Raw genomic sequence first — 23,928 nt, forward strand, 5'->3', positions numbered from 1 at the left:
AAAAAAAATTGTGGAAAATAACCAGGTAAAAAATATGGTAGTTTAAAATTGGCATGCCTTACTGTTAGTTTGCCAATTATGCAACACACTATTTCAAGCAACTGGAAATTCACTTATCTGGCATCTACCGATCCCCATAAGTGCCATATACCAGGGGTTTTACTGTATAGAGCTATTAAAAATTGTGTAAATATTGTATTTAGCAATTTTGTGAAAATCTTTAGTACTAATGTGAATAAGGATTGGCTGTTTTTATGTGAGCAACTTGTGCTGTTTTATTTGGTGTCCTGGTAGCTTAAATTACCTCAGCTGTTGCCAGATTTATGTTTTTGATAAGTTTTCAACGCTGTTCACTCATAGACTTTTAGTATTGCTTAAATTAAACACCAACCAAAAGATGTGCAACCTGCAAATCGTGGACAGTGCTGCACAGCTTGGGTAGCTATAAAAAGAATTGGCCTCAAGTCGATTGACATAATAGGAACCCCAGTCACAATACACTCAAATGATTTCAGTAAATGCTCACTCATGATATGATGGCTAGAAATGCCAGAAGAAGCCAAGCAAAAGAGAAGTAGTAGAATAGTTCAGAAATGAACAGAATGGTGGTTTATGTGACTAATATGATGATAGATGTGAAGTTAGTTGATATTTGGTGAAGGTTTATCTCTATAGAGAAAGTTTTTTTTTCATCTTTTTTTTCATGCTACAATTTTTTTTAAGAATTGATTATTGTTTAAGAATTTTTGATAGATAATGTTACTAACTTTACTAATTTTTTATATTAAGTTTGAGTTAAATATATGTTTTATCTTAACTCCGTTTGTTAAATATATGCATTTAAGTTTGATTTAAATGTTTTTTAAGTCTGATATCTTAGTATTAATTACTTTTCTTTTTGTTAGTATTTTAATCGGTTATGTTTTTGTTTTTTTTGTAAGTGGGTTTTTTTCTCACATATATTATTAACTTTATTAATTCTTCACTCTTTGATTTGGGGGGAAAGGGGGGGTTGGACTAATTTGAGTTGGGTTATTAATGTGTAATAATTATTGGGGAGGGTATAGTTTATTTAGATTACTGATATTGTATTGTAATTTTATTATTTTATTCTTAATTTTTTTTAATGTAATCCTATATGTTATTCATGTTATAAAATCTTAAATAAAGTTTAAAAAAAAAAGAAATGAACAGGCAACAAAAATCTGGCAAAAGGCTTTTGGGAAATGAGGAAGGAAGTTGCCAGGGAGGTGTCTATATGGACATCAATCCTTTCTATGGATGTCAACAATTTTTGGGACTTGTGCAATGCAACCAAATGGTCCAGATGCCAGTGCAAATGTTGCACACTGAAAACTCCAATTATCAGTTGAGTTTGACTTCTGCAATGTGGCAGTGGACAACAAAGTTTCAAATTTGAGTGCACTCATTTACTTGTGAACATACCCAGTTCCTGAAAGAAATGGCCTGTGGTTTCTGAAAATAAGGGTAATCCAAAATTCCATGTGACATCCAGAGAAAATGCAAATAACTTTTCTATTAGTTCCCCTTCCACAAGGAGGCTGTCTTCTGCAAGCATTTTCCTTCAAAAGACTCTGGAAGTTCCTCAGTGGTCAATAGTTCCATCCAAACCATTAATATGGCATGAACACATGGTTTGTCACTCGGTGAAAGAATGCTGAATGTATTGTGATACACTCTTTTAAAGGGCTACCATTTAAGTGTTGGAAAAAATCTGCCTTTAATGTGATAAATTCGACCTCTCGCACCAACTGTTTCTGAAAGAGCAGCTACATGCAAGAGCATGCTACCATGTTTTACAACTGACACCAACAATAGTTTTGCAATTTTTACAAAGTTTTTAAATGGCATTAAAATGTTATCACCATGAAATTGGCACTGTCAACATTTTAGGCTTTGACTGTCATGGAGCACATTAATTAATGTTGGCTCAGAAACCAGGAAAATTTGTTCATTTTGTCAGTCATCAAGTTTGCTGGGGTAGGCATAAAGCACATTGGTTTGGAATCTTGCAGAAAGTTTGGACTGACAACATTTCTCATGTCATAAAGTACAGTTTAAAAATCTATTTCCTGCACATCCGCCTCGAGATGCAGCAAGGACAAGATTCCCCTTGTCCTCACCTACCAGCCTCTGTATCCATATTATCCCCTGCAACTTCTGCCATCTACAGTATGAAACCCCCCCCCCCACCACACCCGCAGCATGCACGACATTCCCCCCGCCCCCATCCTCTCTGTTTTCCACAGGGATAGCTCCCTCCAGGACTCTCTTGTACAATCATTCCTTCCCACTAATTGCCTGCTCAGTACCTACCCCTGTGACCACCAGAAATGCTATACTTGTGCCCACACTCTACTCTCACTGCCATTTGGGGTGCCAAACATCCCTTCCAGTGAGGCAACACTTCACTTGTGAATTTGCAAGGGTCATCAAATGCTTCTGGTGCTCTATATCAAAGACACTGTTTGCAGGCTGGGAGATCATTTTGTTGAGCACCTCGCTCTGTCCGCTGCAATAACAGGGACTCTCCCAGTGACCAGCCATTTTAATTTCACACACCATTACTACACTGACATATCTACCTAGGCTACCTGCAAATTGGAGAAAAAACACCTAATATTCCGTCTGGGCACTCTCCAACTAAACAGCATTAACGTTGACCTCCAGTTTCTGGTGAACCCCTCTCTGGATCTCTCTCTTTCCCAGTTCCTCTGCCTCCTTTCCTCTAGCTCCCCAACTCTTTCCCTTTTTTTTAGACATACAGCATGGTAACAGGTCATTTTGCTCCATGAGTCCATGCTGTCCAATTTACACCCCATTAACCTACATCTCCAGTACATTTTGAACCGGGGGAGAAATCTGACCCCCTATAGAAAACCATGCAGACAGAGAAAATGTACAAACTCCTTACAGCGCGGGATTCGAACCCAAGACCAGTCCCGATCACTGCTGCTGCAAAGGCATTGCGCTAACCAACTGTGCTGCCCTTCCTTTTCTATTTAGAGAGGTTCTCCCCCCATCATTTCTCAGCTTATTTTTCCTATTTTAGGCTCTCACCTATGACCTCTTCTATGTTAGCATTTGCTCTTTCCCATGTCCCTTCCTCCCTCTACTCCTCCTCCCCCCACCTTTTTATTCAGATGCCTGCCTGATTTTTACTCATACCTTGACAAAAGGAATCAGGCCTGAACCATTTGTTACCCTTTACTTCCTGTAAATGCTGTGTAGCCTCCTGAGTTTCTCCAGCACTTTTTTGTGAATTGCAGTAAAAATACTATATTTTTTAGTTTTGTTTCATTTTTAAAAATGTTTATCTGAATCATTTGTTCCATACTGCACACAGCTATGATTAGTTCCTGTTTGATTCCTGCTCATTGAGGGGTGGATGAGAAAAGTTGTAATTCTTTTAAGGTGATGAGTCTGTACTTAGATAATCTTCCATATTGTGTTATAAATGGGACTTTATTCATAATTGCACAACCTTTGCCAAGTTGTTGGTATCTGGCTTGTGTAAAAATAGTCTCTGATAATGCATATTTTTTCAAGATTCTAGGTGGAAGATTTGCACCCACAGTTCCCAGTTTTAAAATATCAATATTGACTTGATTTCTCAGTGCTTATTGTGGAATTCAGTACTCCAAGTAATGCATTTTGTTAAAGAGAGTTCAATAACACAACAACAGGAAAAACTTGTCCTCCAATACTATTTAAAAAGCTCCTCAATGACTTTGGGGTTAATTGCTGATGCTATAATTGTATGAATGTTTGGTTTTTTTTTGGTGAGTTTTGGCCAACATGGCTAGCAATGATACCCAAGTAATGTTGGGCTCTGTGGGCAGGACTCTTTATTGCAAGGTTAGCACTAGTCTCCTGAAATAAATAGGTTCATTTGAGCCCTGTCATGTGACGAATTTACGAGGCAGGAAGAGGAAAATGTTTAGGGATATGCTCAAAGCCTTCCTGTAGGAATGCAACATTCCCACTAATTCCTTGGATTTTTTTTGGCCAATTGATCACCCAAAGTGGAGAGGAAGCATTTGAGATAATGTGAAGATCCTGATCCATAGAATCCCAAGACATAGAGTGGAATTAGGCAATTCATCCCATTGAGTCAACCGGCTGATTTACTATCTTTTCAATCCCATTATTCTGCCTTTTACCTGTAATCCTTGATTCCCTTCCTAATCAAGAACCTATCTACCTCTGTCTTAAATGTTCCCAATGACGGACACCACAGTGGTCTGTGCCAATGAACTCCATGGATTCATAACCTCTTGGTAAAGAAGTTCCTCCCTATCTCTGTTTTAAAGGGAGTTTTTTTGGGTTCTGAGGATGTGACCTCTTGTCCCAGACTCCCCACCAGCGTAAACATCCTCTCTATGTACAAGCTTTTCAGTATTCAATACATTTTTAATGTGATTCCATAGAAACACAGAATCTTGCCCATTAATCTGTGCCAACCTCTTTTTTTTGCCAAGTTCCATTATCCATAGCCTTCCATACCCCTCCCATCCACTCACCTATCCAAATTTTTATTAATGTCAAAATTGTATCCGTATTCACTTCATCTGGTCGATTGTACCACGCTCTCACCACTCTGTGTGAAAAGTTCCCCTGATGCATCTCACCTTTCACCCTTAACCCATGACCTTGTTCTTGTCTCACTTAACCTCAGTGGAAAAAGCCTGTTTGTGTTTACCCTCATAATTTTACATGCCCTATCAAATCTCTTCACTCCAGAGGAATAAAGTCCTAACCTGTTTAAGCTTTCCCTGTAACTCAGTTCCTCATGTCCTGACAAAATCCTTGTAAATCTTCTGTGCACTCTTTCAATTTTATTAATATTTTTCCTGTAGTTGGGTGACCGAAATTGCACACCATGTTCCAAATTTGGCCTTTCCAATGTCTTGTACAACTTCACCATAACATCTCAACTCTTGTACTCATTCATTTTATTTTCGAAGGCCAATGTGTCAAAAGCTCTCTTTGCGACCCTATCTACCTGTGATGCCACTTTCAGGGAATTGTGTATCTTTATTCCCAGATCCCTCTCTTCTACTGTACTTCACATTTCCCAACCATTTACTGTGCAAGTCTTACCCTGGTTCATCTTCCCCAAGTGCAACTCAAGACTACATTAAATTTCATCTTCCATTTTGCAGCCCATTTTTCCAGCTGGTCCAAATTCCGCTACACGTTTTGAAATCCTGCCTTGCTGTCCAGTAAGTCTCCATTCTTTGTGTCATCTACAAACTTGCTGATCCAATTTACCAGATTTTTATCCAGATTGTTGATATTGATTTCAAAGGACCCAGCACTGATTCCTGAGGCATATCATTATAGCAGGCCTCGAGTTAGAAAGACAATCGTCTATTGCTACTTTCTAGCTTATCTTGTAAAGCCAACAATGTTCAATACAATTTTTGACCTCATCCTGAAATCTGAATCTCCTTGACCAACCTCCCACATGGGACCTTATCAAAAGTCTTATTGAAGTCCATGTGGTCAACATCCATGGCTTTCATCAAATTTCCTGATAACCAGCCTGCTAAACGTGATCTATCACACACAAAGCCACGTTGACTATCCCTAATCAGTTCCACTCATTCTTCTAAGCTCCTCATGATAACTGTTTCATTTCCAAGAAACCTTCTTGTGAACCACCTTTGGACCCTCTCCAATGTCAACACATACTTTCTTGGAAAAGAGCCTAAAACTGCTAACAATACTCCAAGTGCAATCTGACCAATGCTTTATAAACCCTCAGCGTTACATCCCTGCTTTCATTTTCTATCCCTCTCAAAATGAATGTTAGCATTACATTTGCCTTCCTTACTACCAACACTACATACAAGTTAATCAGTTGGAAATCTTGCACTAGAACTCCCTCTGCACGTCCAATTTCTGAACTTGTTGCTCATTGAGAAAATAGTCTGCACCTTTATTCTTTACATGAAGTGCATGATCATACATTTTTCTACACTATTCCATCTGTTGTTTCCTTGCCCAATCTCCTAATCAGTTTATGTCCCTCTATAGACTCTGTGCTTCCTCAACACTACCTACCCCTTTTCCTATCTTTGTATCGTCCATAAACATGGCCACAAAGCCATCAATTCCCTCATCCAAATCATGAAAATATGAAAAGAAGTGGCTTAGCCTCAAGCTTTATGGAATGTCGTTGGCAGCCAATGAGAAAAAGTCCCTTTTATCCCCACTCTCTGCCTCCTACCAGTCAGCTAATCTATCCATTCTAATATCTTTCCTGTCATACTATTGTCTTTTATCTTGCTTAGCAACCTCAAGTTTGGCACCTTGTCAAAGGCCTTCTGAAAATTCATGAGGCAAATGCACACAGAAACCTTGCAAACCACTTGCCTGCCTCCCGATCAGGTACTTACTGCTCTATCTGTGGGAGTCTGTGGTTTCTATGTCGGTCTCTGAGCCACCTCCGAACCCGCAACACTGGTGTGGAAGCAAATTATCTTTGATTCCTGGGGGAAATCAAAGAGCGAGGTGAAGACACCAAGTAACTGCTTACGATTATTTTTCTTCATTGGAAGGCAGATTGATGGTGTACAAATGTCGTGGAGATTTGTGACAAATATATTGGTGTATTTGCACCAAAGCCCTGGAGTACCATAATTTTGATCTCATTTAAAGAAGGAAAATATCTGAAATGGATCATGGGGTTGATGTAAGGAAATACTGAGTCTTTGCCTTTTGGAGTATAGGAAAGCAATCTGTGATCTTACAAAAATATGCATATCCATGTTTCCCCACATCCAAATTATTTTTTTTTTTAATGTGCTGAAGATTCTTTCTACTTGTGAACTGGGATGTGAAGAAAATGAAAATACAGCCATGCTCTATGTAGGAACATCTTCTGCACAGAGATTTTGGAACAGCCAACATTGACAACTGCAATTTCCATGCTGCCATATTTATCATTTGATTTGTTGTTACTATCTGCTGTGGTACCTTATCCTGAAAAAAGGAAGACATTTTGCTATTGCTCACGTTACCTTTGTCTGGCAGGCTTGTTTGCCTTTTGGGACTATACACATCTTTACTGTTCATCAAGGACTCCAGCCTATTTATGGGAAATTCTGGAATCTGTTCTCTTCCATCATCATCATCAGGAGTTTCTTAATGAGTTCTAGCAATGGCAGATGTAGTCTTCTGGGTTATTAGGAAGTGCAGGTTTACTTTGTGTTGTAAATTGGCTTTGAGTATTCATAATGATGTTCACCTTCTTCCATTATCATCCTACTTTGTGTTGATCAGTAAGTGGTAGAGAGTTGCTTTGCTGCCTCTCCTAGAATCACTGTGACCTAGAAAATTACATTTTGATTCTTGCATCCAATTTTATGGAAATTGAATGTGGCCCTACTGAGAACTTTTAAAATATTTTGCCCTTTTTAAAAAATCTAGTGAGTTCAGAGTACAATCATTTCAGTTCTATGAATTTTTTCTGTAATTGAAATTTAATTTGATAAGGTCTATTCTCATTGATTAATTCTTAGCTTCTTAGAAGATATGGGTTTCATTTTCTCTATTGATAAGGATTCTTCCATGCTGAAACAAGATAGACCTTTAATCTATCAGAATGAATGAATGACAAGAGTATTTTAGACTTGTGCTTCATGCTGTCACTGTCTCTCCATGATGCTGGATTTTGTGAGGGAGATATCTTGAGGAATGCATCTTTCATTTCTATTTTGCAGTAAGAGGAAACTTTTTTAACCACTTTATTTTAGTTACTGCCTGAATGCAATGAACTGTACTGGTTCAAGATGACAGCTCACTATTACCTTTATAAGAGCACTTGAGGATAGGCTACAAATGTAATCTTGACAGCAAACTTAAATCCCCAAAAAATTAATACATTTAAAAACAACATAATTCTGGATTGAGAACAATTTTCTTCCTGATCAGATCTCCAGGATTTTGAGGCTTGTGAGATCTCTGCCGCAAGTAGGGCAGAGGAGGGCCCTATGGGGGTTGGGGGAAGAGGTAACTTTGGAGGAGTGACTTCTGGGTATTCGTGTGACTTGAAATTCCCAATCATATCATATTTTCAAGGAGGCTTTTAGAACTTAACCAGTAATTCTGTCCTAACATAAGAAGGTTAGCAACAATAAGCCAGATAACTGGTGAGCCTTGAATCAGTTGTAGGGAGATTATCAGAGCAAAGTTTAAGGAACAGGATTGATGTGCATTTGGATAGACAGATTGATTAGGGACTGTCGATGTGGCTTTGTGAGTGGGAAATCCTGTCTTATAATTTGAATGTTTTGAGGAGGTAACCAAGAAAGTTGATAAAGGAATGGCTGTAAAGTTGTTGATAGGGACATTAGTAAGGCAGTTAACAAGGTCTTGTATAGGATGTTAGTCCAGAAATTATGACGCATGCAATCCAAGGTGACCTGCTTTCTGTCCACAATTGCAATTTTGAGCTTCCCACTTCCACACCAGCCTGTATGTCCTCTGCCTCTTCCATTGCTACAGAGAGTCCAAATGCAAATTGCAAGAACAAAAAAACTGCAGATGCTGGATTCTTGAGTGAACACAGAGAAGCTTGAAGGACTCTATGGGTCAGGCAGCTTTCATGGAGAGATATGGTCAGTCACTGTTTTGGGTTGGAACACTTTGTCGAGACTAAAGGGAGAAAGGAAGATAGAAAACATAAAAAAGTTGGGCAGAGGCCAAGAGGTGATGGGATACTGGACAAACGAGGGTGGGAGTAGGGGAGAGATAGGTAGCAGAGGAGACTACAAAGTGGGGTTGAGGGCGAGGTTTGAGAAAAGTCAAATGGAACCTGGTGAAAGGAAAGGTGGGATTAATATGGATGGCTCTCCACTGTTCAGTGTGGATGCAAGGACCCTCTTGGCTTGAATCCATGCTGTGGAATTCTATGAAGGTTTCCTTACGTCTAAACAAGCTGGACATAATTATTATATATTAGGTGTCCCATCAATCTCCTGCACTCAAAGTAAAACAGATCCAACCCATCCAGTCTTTCTTCATCAATGAAATCAGTTGGTAGTTAGTGCAACGCTTTTACAGTGCCAAATTGAGGTGGGCATTACCTCAATTTGGAAAACCCAACGTTCATGATGTTGGGATCAAAACTATCCAGGAGGATTAGAACATTTCATATTCCACTAATGTGGAACCCAATGGAGTGATATAGAATTTTCTAATTTAGGTTATTCACACACTCTTGTCCAACTAGTTATCCTCTTCCTTTGTTCATCCCTCTATCCACACCCTCTCCCCATCTGATTACATACATTGCCCACTAAGCTGTACCTCCTGCTAAATGCATCAATTTGCAACTTTTGATTCAACAGATGCTGCTTGAATTGTTGAATCCTCCCAAGATGGTGTTATTTGTGATCCATGAGGAGTTTGGTAATTGGATCAAAAGTGAACCTGCTGATGCAAGGCAGATAGATATACCCAAAACAGCCAGCCAATCAAAGTACGCATATGATTGGTTGGTTTGGGAAAAGCATGCAAGTTGGTGGAATTGTGATGTAAAACTACAGATTAGATGGAAAAACAATGGCGGTACTGCTGTATCGTAGTAGTGCTGCACGTACAGACCCGGAGATAGCAGGGACCGGAGAGACAGCACTGCTCCGCAAGGTCAAACCATTTGGTCCTAATGCTGATGGCTCCATACAGCCTTTAAATGGCCTGTTAATGAAGTCCAAGATGGTTTTAATATAAAATCCTGAAACTGTGTGGACAAGATAGCAGCCCCTGTGCTGGTCCACTGCTTCTTTAGAGTCTGCACCTCCCCTTCCCTCCCCTTAGCAGAAGCCAGCACACCCTCAAACCACCCCCCCCCCCTTCCATTGAGGAGGAGAAGTGTGGGAACAACCCTAACTGGATAGTAACCATGACAGCAGACCAACGAGGGGCTCAATACAGTTCTGAAGGACTGAAATGAGCTGTGAATGGTCAGCAACCTGTGAACCACACAGGCTGCGAGTGAAGTATGACAAGGTTAGCACAACACTTTTACAGTGCCAGCAACTCAGTTTCAAATCTTGCGCTGTTCGTTCACACTGTATCTGCATGCATTTTCTCCCACATTCTAAAACACATACAAGGTCATTGGAATAATTGGTCACATGGGTGTATTTGGGCACTTCAGACTTGTGAGGTGGAAGGGCCTGTTACCGTGCTGTATCTCTAAAATAAAAAAAAAATGGCTGAGCGTAGCTAGGGCTTCAATTCAGGGGATATTTATTTGGAGGGGATACTGATGGTTTTGTTCCAGAGAATTGTGCGGCGATAACATTGGTGGGTGCCCCTCTTAGTAATTAGCGGTGTCTACTGCATAGTGTTCCTTATCTCAGAATCACACAGAAAGGCAGGTCATTACTGACAGGTAGACTAAGCTTTGCATTGGGTTCATTGCCTTGATTTTCAAACATACTTTTCTCGCACACTGAAGCAGATGATGGATTAATCATTGATATCTGCCTTTATTCAAAGATGGCTCTGTATTGTGTGTAATAGTCCATGTTTTTCAAAATATCATCACATGGATTTTTATGGTGAAAATTTATTGTTTCACAGGAATGGTAACTATGATCTAAGAAACTCAAGAGAATAGCTAGGGCTCTTCAAAGTGCAAGTCTTATTTGTGTAGATCAAGGACCAACAGGCAGCAGTGAAATTGACTTTATTTTTGCATTAGACATATGCAGAAAATGGACATCCTTTTTTCCCCTGACTTGTAGGTTAAGTTGGAGGTTGTAAGTTCATTAGGCAGACCGACATTAGCTGTATGGCTCCAGACTCTGCCATATAATATGTCCAGTTTAGTGCAACTTGATGCTATTTATATTGTGTCCAGTTAAACCTCATCCAAAAATACGCCAGAAGACAAGAAGAGTAAACTACTTCACCTGGCTGCACTATTATATTGATGAAAGCCACCATTGCAGAGTAGTTAATCTCTGGAATTCTCTCATATGGAGGTTTGAGGAGGTGAGATCATTGGGGAGAGTTTAAAGAGGAAGTAGAGAAGTGTTTGAAAGATCAGAGGATTGAAAGACCTGGGGAATTGGCATAGAAGAGGAAATAAGGGTTGGGGTGGATTAGCCTTGAACCTACTAAGTGCTGGGGCAGGGAGTGAGAGGCAAGTTACCTACTCCTCTTCCTATTTTCTTGTTTCTTGCTCTTTGTAGAGTAACTATCCCGGTAGAAAAAAGAATTCTGTTCAAACATGAAATTGAAACACAACTTAAGCTTGAAGCCATATCATCTTAATACCTGCCCCAATCCAACACAATCAGGCTTAGTTGAGCTTGTGTTGTTTGTTGCTTCGCCAGGTTCAATCAGTTGACAGTTTTTGGATAGTTCTTGGTCTTTATCTTGGAATGCAAATTACATCAGTTTAAACAGAACCTAGAAAACTGACAACATAATTTTGTGTACTAAACCCCATTGATGTTCATGGCAAAGATATTTTGGAGTTACTTTTTATTTTCTTTCATTTCTGTTTTGTCACTTACTCAGAGCAAAATAAAATGGGCTTGTCATATTTGGATATGGATGGCTTTGAAATTTTATACATTGCAAGCAACTTGAATTAGTTATAGATAATTGGCCATTATTTTCACGTATTTTGCTACCAGCTCTTACTGACAGATGCTACAATGCAATTTTCTCAAGAGATATTTAATTTTTTTTTAAATATTAACATACAGCCAGTGAACAGGCCATTTCAGCCCACAAGTTCTTGCACCTAATTAACCTACATTCCCAGTATGTTTCTGAACGGTGGGAGAAAAGCGGAGTCTCCAGGAAAAACCCACACAGACACCAGGAAAATGTACTAACTTTTTAGAGACAGCGCAGGATTAGAAGCCTAGTCCCAATCGCTGGTGCTGTAAAGGCGTTGGTCTAACCACCACTCCAACAATGCTGCCAACCGTTATCTGATATTATTATTGACCATTAAGGTAACAATTGACTCCTTTGGGGTATTTATCCCAAAGGATGCTGCTCCAGGTGACAACAATTCTGCAGCAATTGCTGGGAATGTTGCCCCAGGGCACCACCTCAAGGCTGTTCCCCTTATTTGTCTGCTCAGCTGTCATGATCATCTGTTTTATGTTCCCACACACCTTATATTATTACCCAGCAATAGAAATGAGCCACTTAATTATCAAGAGTCATTGGGACTTATCCAGTCTGATGAGCCCAATTCCTTACGATTTTTCTCAGAGCCATTGGAGTGGGATCAGAAGCATTGTAAAGGTTTCTAGGGTATTGTTAAAGAGCAACATGAATCCAACGAGCCTCTGAATCTAGTAGTGTTGCAATAAACCCATGTTGGTTATCAAATATTGAAATGGATTGTGTACAATCAAAATGAGCCTCAAAAGTCAACTCTAAATTATGCTAAGTTCAACTTTATTTTTGTTTGGTGGAGAACAAAGCAAGGAAGAATTGCAAGTGTGAGTGGCTTACTGTTGACTTCAACAGTCAAATATAAACTTGCAGGAAATAACTAACATAAGTAATGCTAGGGACAAATTGCATTTTGATTGTGTGTTTAAATTTTAATAAGAACATTGTTCTCTAATGTTTGAGGATTTATAGGTCTTCTGAAAAATTATTTGCCTACCTGTATTACACTGCTCAATCTGATTTCAATCGATTTCTGACCACTGGAAGTTGCAGTGGAGCAACTTGATGCCCCAATTTTGGGTGATACAAAAACATGCAATAGCCATTGTGGTCTATAATTAAAGCCAGTTAAAACTGATTAAATTTTACTACATTTTTGTGAAAATTTTACTGCTGCAGCACTTGTTTGCATATTTTATGTAAATCCTTCCGCTTTATTTCTTGAAAGTGTAATTTGGACATAATATACCCATACTGGACAAAAGTTGGATGTCAAAGGACAATGTTGCTTCATACAGCACTTATCCATTTTACTACATTTAAATAGTTAATGTATAAATGTTAATATGTTGAATTTTAAATAAAAATGGTTTATTATTTCAGGTTCTGAGGAGATGATGAAAGAGAGAGAGAAACTTAAAAATGCTAACAGTTTGCAGATTAAGGAAGAGCCACCTGAGACAACTGAAGAGAAATTAAACCGCTCTTGTTCAGCGACTAACTGTGATGACTTATGCAAAAATGATTCAAAAGAGAGAAGTAGCACTAACCTGTTCTTACAAAAGCCAGGTTCTTTTTCTAAGCTGAGTAAGCTGTTAGAGGTAGCAAAAATGCCTCCTGAATCAGATTTTGTGACTCAGAAACAAAATGTGAACCAAATAAATGCAACACCATCATCTCCTAGTCATTGTATCTCACAGAACTCCATCTCAAACTCCCAGCTTACTGTTCCATCCAGCAACTCAGAAAAGATAGACTCATGTGCAAACTTATTTCACCCACTGATAACTGGCACAGGGAAACTCTACAACTCTCCTTTACTCCAAAATGACCAGTTGCTGAAAGTACTCACAGAGAAAGGTGGACAGTGGTTCAGTCTCTTACCAAGAATGCCTTGTGATGAATCTTCCATCACTTGTACAAATGTGCCTCCAACCTCCTCACAACAAATGGCACAGTCTCAACTTAATTCCCAGTCTTCGTCCTCATCTATTTTGGGTTCAGGATCACTTCAGAATCCACTGGGACTCAATCCATTTGCATTATCAGCATTACAGGTGTGTATTTTATCTTTGTTTGTGTAGTTAGTATCTTTAGCTAATCAATTAATTACAGAAAAAAAAACTTATTTTTCAATGTCAACCATTTTCTGTTTCAGAGTTGAGAAGCTAGTCCTTCAGACAATACAAGGGAATTATCCATTTTTTTTCTTCCCGTGTCCCTAAGTGTCATATATGATTTTCAGGGAGATGTGTTTTGGAAATTATCTTTTGAATGTGCACATGTTTTGTCAATGTTCTCTGTTGTATGTACTACAAAGCGTTCCTACTGAAGAAATGTGCGTGTGATCATTGGTACTTGAGCATTTACAATAGCATCAGTAGATCCATACACACATCTACGTAACTGGTTGTATTGAGGTAGAGCCGTATGTGCAGAATTCAACACTTGTAGACCAATACTCATCCACATTTTGTTGTGAGACGTGGACAAATTTCCTCTCTATGTGCTTTTGTTTCTCCTTCTTGCCTCTTGTAATATAGTCCAGATCCAGTGCCTACACTTCACTGATTTCTTTACCATTTTAGGCAGCTCACCATTTAGAAATAATGGAGATGTGTTTTTTTTAGTTAATATTATTATGCTCCCATCACTAGGCCAATACGGGGCAGTAGATATATAATTAAAGAGCACCTTTGCATGAAATATTAATTTACCATTTCATGTGTGCTGCTAATCTAAAAAGGAACAGTTAAAATGTTTACACGTTTTTAAAAATTACAGAAAATCATTAATTTTCTGAGTCATACCAAGATTAAAAGCATGAATTTTGGTCAATCTTTTTTTTTAAAGTTAATGCTACAAATACAGAGTAGCTCAGATCCCAATCGTGGGATCTTGACCCAAAAAATTGACAATTTCTTTCCCTTCACCTTCAGAGCTCCTCCAGTAGTCTGATCTTTGCAGCTTAGATCACATTTATGGAAAGAGAATCAGTTAGAGACTAAATAAATTTTAACAAAAGGGAAAATCATTTGAGAAAGTGGGGAGGAGAGAAGTGAAGAGAAACAATATTCAGTGACCAAGTGGAAGGCAGATGAATTTTAGTGGGCAAGTGAGAGGAGTGCAGATGATAATAGGACAATTAAGAAAATGGGTTGAAATGGATTTAAATGGGAACAGCAAATTCAGCAGTTGGACTGGACATTGGATTCAGAAGGTTGTGATGTATCTTGTCAAAGGGACATGATTTGAGTTGAAACCGATCTGCGAACTGTGGACAAGAGCTGTCACAGCAGTAATGGAATCAAATTAAATTTTTGGTACGAGTTCCATTCAGTGAGCTGGAGGTAAATAGAGATGGAAGAATATCATGTACTGGAAACAAGAAACCTCAGATGCTGGAATTTGGAGCAGAAAATAAACTACTGGAGTAACTCGTTGGGTCAAGCAACATCTGTGGCAATAAAGGGATCGTCGCTGTTTTGGATTCAGATGATATATCAGGGCTGAGAATGTAGAGGGATGACAAAATATAGAGGTGAGACGGAGGGGTGAGGCAGGTGAAGTATTGTGGAGGGGGAGGAGGCACCATCAGGGTGGAGATGAAAGGCTGGTGGTGGTAGGTGGAACTAGAAGAGAGGGATGATGGGCAGATGATACTGTATGTAACAGAAGATGGGAAAGATGAACCAAGGGAGAAAAACACAGATAGACAGGTTTGTGGGTGATGGGCAGGGTGATGAGTCACCATAATGATAAGCAAAAAAGGGAGTGAAGATAAAGTGAACAAAGCGAGAGACACCCTTAGTCGACTGGTGTGAGTTGGAAGGGAACATCACATTACCTGAAAATGGAAAATTCAATGTTGTCCCATGACCTACCAGCCTCTGTCTTAACAAGCTGGATCCATATGTTTAAAATTTTATTTTTCTTGTGTTTCTACCAACTTAATCTCAACCTTCTGCCCATCTCCCACCCAACCCTGAAAAGAATCTGAATCCACTAATACCGGCTCTCAGCCCAAAGTAACCATTTCTTTCTTTCCACAGATGCTGCTTCACCCATTGACTTCTTTTCACAGTTTAAATTTTGTAGAATATGGTACTGGCTATTTTGAAATTCATCCCATTTTGCAGTGATTTGATGAAAAAGTATATTCATTTAATTTTTTTTTAAGTCAGATTTTTCAAAGGATTTTAAGTTTCCAAAGTCATGACTGACTGTTTATTTTCATCTTTGGATTGTGTTAGTTTTAATAGATTCAGCTTCTATTGTCAATCATTGTGGAGACCAACACAAGAATCCAAAATATCAGCTTCTCTTTAGTTTACTCTGTTCCTTGTCTGCCCATGTTTGGCCCAATTCTTACCAATCCTCTTATTGCTTATTTCATTAACTGCCCAATATGTTGGCATTTTAAATTATTTCATTTTCACAATATTGTTTCTGTTACTTTACAAACTGCCTTTGGCAGTTTGAGCCCTCCGTCCCTCCAGGCCACCCTTTCACATCCAACATTTTCGCTGTTCCCTTCAAAGTCAATGTCTATATTTCACACAATTCCATAACCGAAGCCTTTCATTCAGTTCTTTCTGCAAGCTCCAGCACAAAAATCATCCTCAATTTCAAGCAAGGTATTCCTCTCTGATTGTGGCCATGGCTACCCTTTGTCATCTGTGGAGGCTCTAACCCCAATCAACTATGCCTGACTAGTCCAAAGTAAAATTATGGCTATTTACAGTGCTCCTATGTCAATTCCTTTTGAGCTACATTCACAATTTTGTTGAAAAATCCCTTGGTTTCAGTGAAATTATATTGTACAAAAAATGTTTTCTTAGCCAAAACTACATTCCCTCACATGGCATACATTTTGATTTTTGTTTCACAATTCTTTCAACACTCCTATAGAAAAGTTAAAATACATACGAAGTTACCATTTGAAAGTGTCTTGGGATTGTGTCACTTATTGGCTATCATTGTACACGTGGATGCAAGTTGTTTCCAGATCCTTCTGCTCCTCTCATTTTAAATTCTTAAGTTTTGTTGAAATTCCATTATGGCCTCGAACTCTTCCCTGGATCTCGAGAGTTCCTTCCGTAACTGACTTTTGTTCAGCCTTCCCTCTACCAGCTAAGATCCCATGCTTTTTGACATCTTTGATCATTTAGCCCCTTCAATCAAGCTTTCATTCTCCTTTTCTTGCATCTCCTCCTTGGACTTTGTGATTTATCCCCTCCTCTGCTCCTTATGAAGCTGTTTGCATTACTTGATTGAAAATGGTATAATTAAAGCTGTAGTTGTCACCTGTCAAAAAGCATTCGAAGTGAAATACAAATCTGCAGATGCAGTGATTGTAGTAAAAACACAATTGCTGGAGGAACTCAGCAGGTCTTGCAGCATCCATAAGAGGTAAAGATATATTACTGATGTTTTAAGCCTGAGCCCTTGCCTGAGACATCGGTTATATATCTTTGCTTCCTATGGATGCTGTGACACCTGCTGAGTTCCTCCAGCATTTCTGTCTTTCTGTAAATAACATTCTAAGCTTGTTTATGTCATTAAAATGTATTAATGGGGTACTCAATTACACTAATTACTAAAGATGATAGCATATCATCTCTCGTTCCCTTTACTGTTTCTTTCTCACCTTTCTGATTTTACCTCTATATAATTTTCTCAAAATGCATTGCCCAAAACATGATTCACTTACCAATCTTTTAGATTATTAAAATTTCTCCTTTCTTGTCAAAGCTAATTATCGTATTTATATATATATCAGACAGATGTAATATCCAAATTCTGAAGGAAAAAAAGCATTATTACAACCATGATTGCTCATGACCTTTGGCATTTTTGAATGCAACAAACTAGCTTAGTTTCTTTCCTCTTGCCAACATCCAAGGTAATCTCTAAAGAGGGGTTTATATGATAAACTCAACAATAGAAGAATATACTCTTGTTCCAGTTGAGTGGGGTCAAGGAAAAGGATTAGAGAGATGGAAGATTGGACAGTTCCAATCATTGGAATGTAATAAAGCTTGAATCTTACCAAGTGAACTCCAAATTTACAGTATCTGGCCACTATCTTTGTGCTGACGTATTGTCCTGTTCAGTTTTATTTTCTAAAGATTTTCCAAAGATTTTCCAACCTCAAATATTATTTCTGTTAACTGAACACTGACAAAAACACAAAGCCATAAATAAGTGAAAATAAATAAATGTCCTCCTTTCAGAGTGTATAACAGATTTTCTGATACCTTTTTATTGAGTCCCCTTTGAACATTTACTTTTGTGTTATAGAAGGGTATTTAACATTTGGAACTTAACTGACAGTAACTTTAGAACATGATCATTTAGGTCAAATAATTTTTCATTTGTGGATCCTTGAGGATTGGCTCCAATTAGCAGTGTTACCTGATCTTTACCGTCACTGATAAGTGGGTTCTTCCTTTTACCAAGTTGCTGGTATTGCCTTCTGTCATAAATTTTCCTTTGAAGGACATGTGCTTTTCACCCCTCACTTTATGTGGTTATTGTTGCAGCACACTAATTAAATTATCAAGCAACAGGTATAACTAAATACTGCCCTGCTAGTTGTTGACACTTGCTGGAAAAAAGAATGCCATTTAATTTTTTAAAAGCCAACTGGTTCAGGATATAGAGGCCTTCCTGGAGTAGAATTAATCAGTTTACTCTCATGTCAACAAGTTGATTAAATATTTTAAATGTCTGTGACTCTTTAAAAGTGAGGCTTATCGATGGTGTAGGTGGCTTGGATGCCAGGGATTGTAGACGCCCTGAAATACAGGAAAAAGTTCTCCATCACCTTTGCAGCAGCGACTGTAATTGCCACACATCTATTGGTGAATAAATGCATTTTAGGATCATGTGATGAGTATCACTTAGCAGTTATTCTGTGTTGAGAAGAAAATTGGCCTGAAATGGCTGTAAGCATAACAGTAAATCACGGTTTGGTGTCAAGGTGCTGTGTTAAGTGTGAACAGAGAGAATCTGGTTTGGAGAAGTGCAACCTTTTTATTTTTTTTATATACCCAAATGCTTGATTGTGAAATTTTCTAATTATCACGGCATTATTTTAATTTCACATTTGTTATGCTTTAATGAACATGATTGGTAATGCAGTTTCTTTTAATAATGCCAGGAATGTTTTTCCCCTTAATCCCCTTTAGACCTGTTGACCTGCCAATTATCAGTCTGACCTGCTCTATCAATTTGGATTACCTGATCAAACTTGTGCATTTTTTAAAAAGCTATTCTTCGTTTTGAACAAAGTGGGAGTTTAAACATTATTGCCATTGTAACTTTTATGTCAATAAGATTCTGCTTTTCATCTCTTTATCCAGATGATTTACTGGAGAGGCCATTGGGGTTGGGGTTGATGAGATGGGTCACATTTAATTTGTGGAACGGTCAGGAGAAATTGAGGGGTTAACAAAAACTTCATCCAAAAAAATTTGGTCATCAGGAAATCATTGTGTACAAACAACAGTGAGGGAGAAGTTTTTACCAGGTGAAAAAAAAACAGCTGGGTGAGCATTTGAAATGCCAAAACCTAGAGATCCACAGGCTAAGAAATAGAAATTACAGGTGGAATGACTGTGTCTAACTAAATATAATTGGGAATCAGCCATCCCATTTGGATCATAATATGCTATAATATGGAGCTTTTCTTGGCTGAAATACTTGGGTCTTTCATTGAAACAACCATTTATTGGAGTGAAATGTAATTTTTTTTAAAATTTGCCATTAAGAAATTGATTCAACCTTAATGTTCTTGGCTGTAGATGAACGTTCGTTTAGCGCATTAAGTATTTATTTGTCTTAAATGGTTATTCATTTTAATGATGAAAGTTCTCAAAATTTTCCTCTTTCTGAACTCTGCCAGGCAGCTTGTTTAAACAATTTGGAGAACTTCTCCCATGATTTCCCATGTGCAAACAATGAACCTCTGGTAAGGTTTCCCTTCCAGATACTTCTTTCTGGTATCCCAGATCTGCATTATGTGCTTGTCAAAGCAGTTTGGGTAGAATTATCAACTCAAACTTCAGTGCAATTTGGTACTTCATGAAGAGCTGTCAAAAAGATCCTGCATTGCAAGGTATGAACTGCGGACTTGGAAATTAGCCACCTGAATGAGCAGCAAAATTAAAGTAATTCAGGGAAGAATGGATAGGGATTGAGGGTTGGGGTCAACTTGCAGAAAGTGAAATGGTGCATATAAATACAAGAAGAAATTTGTGAACATGACAAACAATAGTTAGGAATAAGAATACTGCTTATGCTATGGAAAATTAATTGGATAGATATTCAAATGGATCCAGAATTCTTGTTTGCAAATCTAAAAGCATTGCTGCAGGTTAACAGAACCATGGAATATAGGGAGAAAGAGGGAGGGGTGGTGAGGGAGAGAAATAATTCAAAAGCAATGACAGTTAAACATGCTTGGTCACATCTGTAACTCATTAGTAGTTGTAAATTTAGTATGGGTTTTTGAGAATCAATTATGGAATTCAGAGAAAACTTTTGGAGTTGTGAAAATCTAAAAAGTCACTGCAAATGATCAAATCAAATAGCAGAGATATGGGAAGCTAAATAAATGAAGAACAAAAACAAGCAGCTGGCGGAAGCAAACAGGTAAGCAGCATCTGAGGAGGGACAGGAATTTCAGGCTGAGACCCTGCATCAGGACAAAGAGGAGAGGGAGGACAGCTGGTATAAAAAGGGGAAGGATGAGACAGGAGCCAGTAGGTGAAAATGCAAAAAGATTGCAGATGTTAGAATCTTGAGCAAAAAAAGAAGCTCCTGAAGGAACTCAGCAGGTCTGCAGGGTCAATAGAGGCAAAGGGCTGGTTGACAGAGTTTAAAGGAGAGACATAATAAAAAGACATGAGGGGAAAATGTAAGGCAGAGGCTGGGTAAGTAAGAGCTGAAGGTTAGATGGATCCTTGCAAGGAGTGTGCTGATAGTAACGGACGCTGGGAGGTGATAAGCAGAGGCAACAAATAGCTCCAGATTCTGGTATCTGATAAGGAAAAAGTGATGAGTGGTACCAGGAGAGGAAGGGATGGGGGGCTGGTGAAAACAGCTGAAGAGGAGATTGGGGACCAGTGCTTGTTGGAACCAGGTGGAGGAGGGGAATGAAATTGGTCGGAGAGGGAGGCTGTTTGGTGGAGGTTGAACTAAGCGTGTGTATGAGCAAATCTGGGTGCATCGGAGAGGGTGGGGAATTCTATGTTCATGCTGTTGATTTGTAGACTATTCTGGCAGAATAGGAGGTGTTGCTCTCCCAGTTTGCAATAGGCCTTACTCTGGTGGAGGAGGTGACCCAGCGCAGAGGGAGGAAAGTTAAAATGGCTTGCAATTGGGAATTCAAGGTGGTTACTGAGGGTAGGGCACAGGTGCACAGCAAAGCACTGAGTGCAATAGTTAGAGGAAGAGCACATAAATCTGTTCCTCTCCTGGGATAGTTGTTTGTATCCATGGACAGTGGTAGAGGGGGAGATGCAAGGACAGGTTTTCTACCTCTTCTGTTATAAACTAGATAAGGGTGGATGAGGAAACATATTTACTCCAGTAGGGAAGGTAATGCCACTGGATTTGAAGATGTTGCCTCCTGATCAATTTTAGGTGCATTTTATGGATTTTGTGCTACTGATAATGAAAATATTTTCCTATCACATAATGTGTGTTTTCGATATAGCCTATTTTGTGATTTCCTGTTATAGTTTAAGTCTACTTGTATATTGCCCACAAAGCAAACTGATTTGATCTGTCCAAGCATTCCTGGCACGCAAATATTGTCTTAGACCTGGGCATGCTAAGTTAGGATAGATGCAGACAGGCCATAAAAGCAGCTCACATGTACAAATACTATTCATTACATTGATTATAGACTGAATGCATGTTAATGCACATGTTCTTCAGGCATTAGCACAGTGAGTGTGTTTAACAATAGAATATATTGTCTTCAGGAAGATTCAATACAGCAGAAATGCCTTGTCAATGTCTCAGCTGTGATGCATTCTCTTACATTTGTGACGAGTATATGCTTCATTCTAAATTCAATAGAGGTTCATTTAAAACCTCTAACCTCCTACATGATACAACATATCTGAAATTATTTTCCAACTTCCTACATGATACAACAAATCTGAAATTATTTTCCAACTTCCTACATGATACAACATATCTGAAATTATTTTCCAACTTCCTACATGATGCAATATATCTGAAATTATTTTCCAACTTCCTACATGATACAACAAATCTGAAATTATTTTCCAACTTCCTACATGATACAATATATCTGAAATTATTTTCCAACTTCCTACATGATGCAACATATCTGAAATTATTTTCCAACTTCCTACATGATACAACATATCTGAAATTATTTTCCAACTTCCTACATGATACAACATATCTGAAATTATATTTATGTCCATCTTGAAGATGCCTATCATAATCCCCAATTTATTTTCAGGAAGCAAACCTTTTGGGGGAGAAAAAAATGTTATCCAGTGTAATGGGAATCAGTAAGGGAGAGATGAAGGGAAGATGGAACCAGATGCAGGAGGTGACTTGTGGGCAAAATATGTAGGTAGTAGATGGATCATACCAGGAGGGGAAGGGCTAAAATCTGTGATTGTAGGGTAGAGAGAATGTATGGAAAAGAGTACTAAAATGGGAGGACTGAAGGTGGATCAGAAGGAGAAAGAAAGAGTTGCCTGAAATTAGAAAATTCATTGTTTGTACTTTTGGATTGTAAACTTCCTAGGTAGAATAAGAGGCGTTGTTCTAGTTTGTTTAACAGGTCAGTGGAGGCATGGGAGGGGAGTTGAAATGGCATGTAACTGGGAGCTTGGGGTGGATATTACAGATAGAGGGCAAGTTCTCTGTAAACTGGTAAATGAGTATGCAGGGCAGAAAGGAGTAAAATGGTTTGATAGAACGAGTAAGATGTATTGAAGCCTTGTAGAGTATAAATATTACCACAGAATTGGAGAGGAAGATGGACTTTTTTATCTTGCAAACATGTTTGTGAGTCATTGTGGAATTTTTAGTGTTTTTATACAAATCAAAAGGGGCGAACTTGGCCAGGCTGCTTGCGTAAGAAATTTGAAGAAATTTTTCCATGATTCTTTAATGAAAACTGACATCTGATAAAATTTCTCTTAAATGATCGGATAATTATTAAAGTGTTTCTTTGCTCTTCCTTGTCCCTAAATATGGACATGTAATTAAGGGAGTAAGTTCACATATTTAACAAACAATGTGCATTTTAATTTTTCTGTACCAAATAAGTCAATGTAGAGATTGTTATTTTATCAATCACTGCATAATGTATTAACACTTTATATTAACACCTCATATTGATCTTGTCTGCTGACATGGTTATCCCAAATCCCTCTTACTTATTTTATCTACTCATCATTATCAGATTACTGCTGTAGACTTTTATATTTTACCTTGGATGTGAATTTGATTAATTGATCAAATCCCTACTTTTGAAGTGGTCTAATATCACTTTCTGATTTGTAGGGCACACACTAAGATTACTTAACACAATTAATTTAATTCAAACTATCAGGTTTTTTAAAAAATAGTTGCTTTTGAAAGATACTGAATGTAATTAAATTAATGTTTTAATACAGGTACACAATCCTTTATCCAGAACCCTTGGGGGACAGTGTGTTCAGAATTCTGGATTTTTCCAGATTTCAGAACAAAAGCCAGCTGCCCCCGATTTAAGCCCACCCGAATTGTGCTGCCGTATCTACCCCCTACCAGTTGCACTGGCGTCTCTCTCCCCCCCCCCCTTGGCCACCTGAGTCGTGCTGCTGTCTCTCTCCCCCCTCGCTCACCTGAGTCGCACTGCCGTCTCCCCACCCCCCCCCGAGTAGCACTGCTGTCTCTCTCTCCTCCCTGCCCACCTGAGTCGCGCTGCTGTCTCTCTCTCCTCCCCACCCACCCGAGTCACGCGGCCATCTCTCTCCTCCTTCGCCCACCCAAGTCGCGCTGCTGTCTCCCCACATTCCCCCCCCCCCCACCCCCTGCCCAACCTAGTCTCCCTGCTCTCTCTCTCTCTTTCTCTCTCTCTCCCTCCACTGTACCAGCACTAGGAAAAAATGCGGTTTTTGGAGCTTTCTGGATTTTAGATGTCTAGATAAAGGATTGTGTACCTGTATTAATAAAATGAAATTTAAAAGCTGACTGAAATTA

At 38.7% G+C, this 23,928-nt stretch overlaps 1 protein-coding gene across 25 annotated transcripts in view; it reads left to right on the plus strand.

Moving 5' to 3' along the window:
- baz2ba (bromodomain adjacent to zinc finger domain, 2Ba) overlaps positions 1–23,928 on the plus strand; it is a 282,544-nt gene that overhangs the window by 228,418 nt on the left and 30,198 nt on the right. For 21 of the 25 annotated variants that reach the window (XR_011356755.1, XR_011356756.1, XM_069935433.1 and 18 more), the window contains 2 exons: positions 13,066–13,739; positions 19,592–19,657. Coding sequence is in view for 23 of the 25 variants with exons in the window: in XM_069935433.1 (XP_069791534.1) it covers positions 13,066–13,739; positions 19,592–19,657 (740 nt within the window). In the remaining 2 variants the exon portion in view is untranslated. The remainder of the gene's footprint in view (positions 1–13,065; positions 13,740–19,591; positions 19,658–23,928) is intronic. The other 4 variants (XM_069935424.1, XM_069935429.1, XM_069935426.1 and 1 more) reach the window with 1 other exon arrangement.

This window comes from Narcine bancroftii, chromosome 4, assembly GCF_036971445.1.
Source record: "Narcine bancroftii isolate sNarBan1 chromosome 4, sNarBan1.hap1, whole genome shotgun sequence".
Classification (NCBI taxonomy): Eukaryota; Metazoa; Chordata; class Chondrichthyes; order Torpediniformes; family Narcinidae; genus Narcine; species Narcine bancroftii.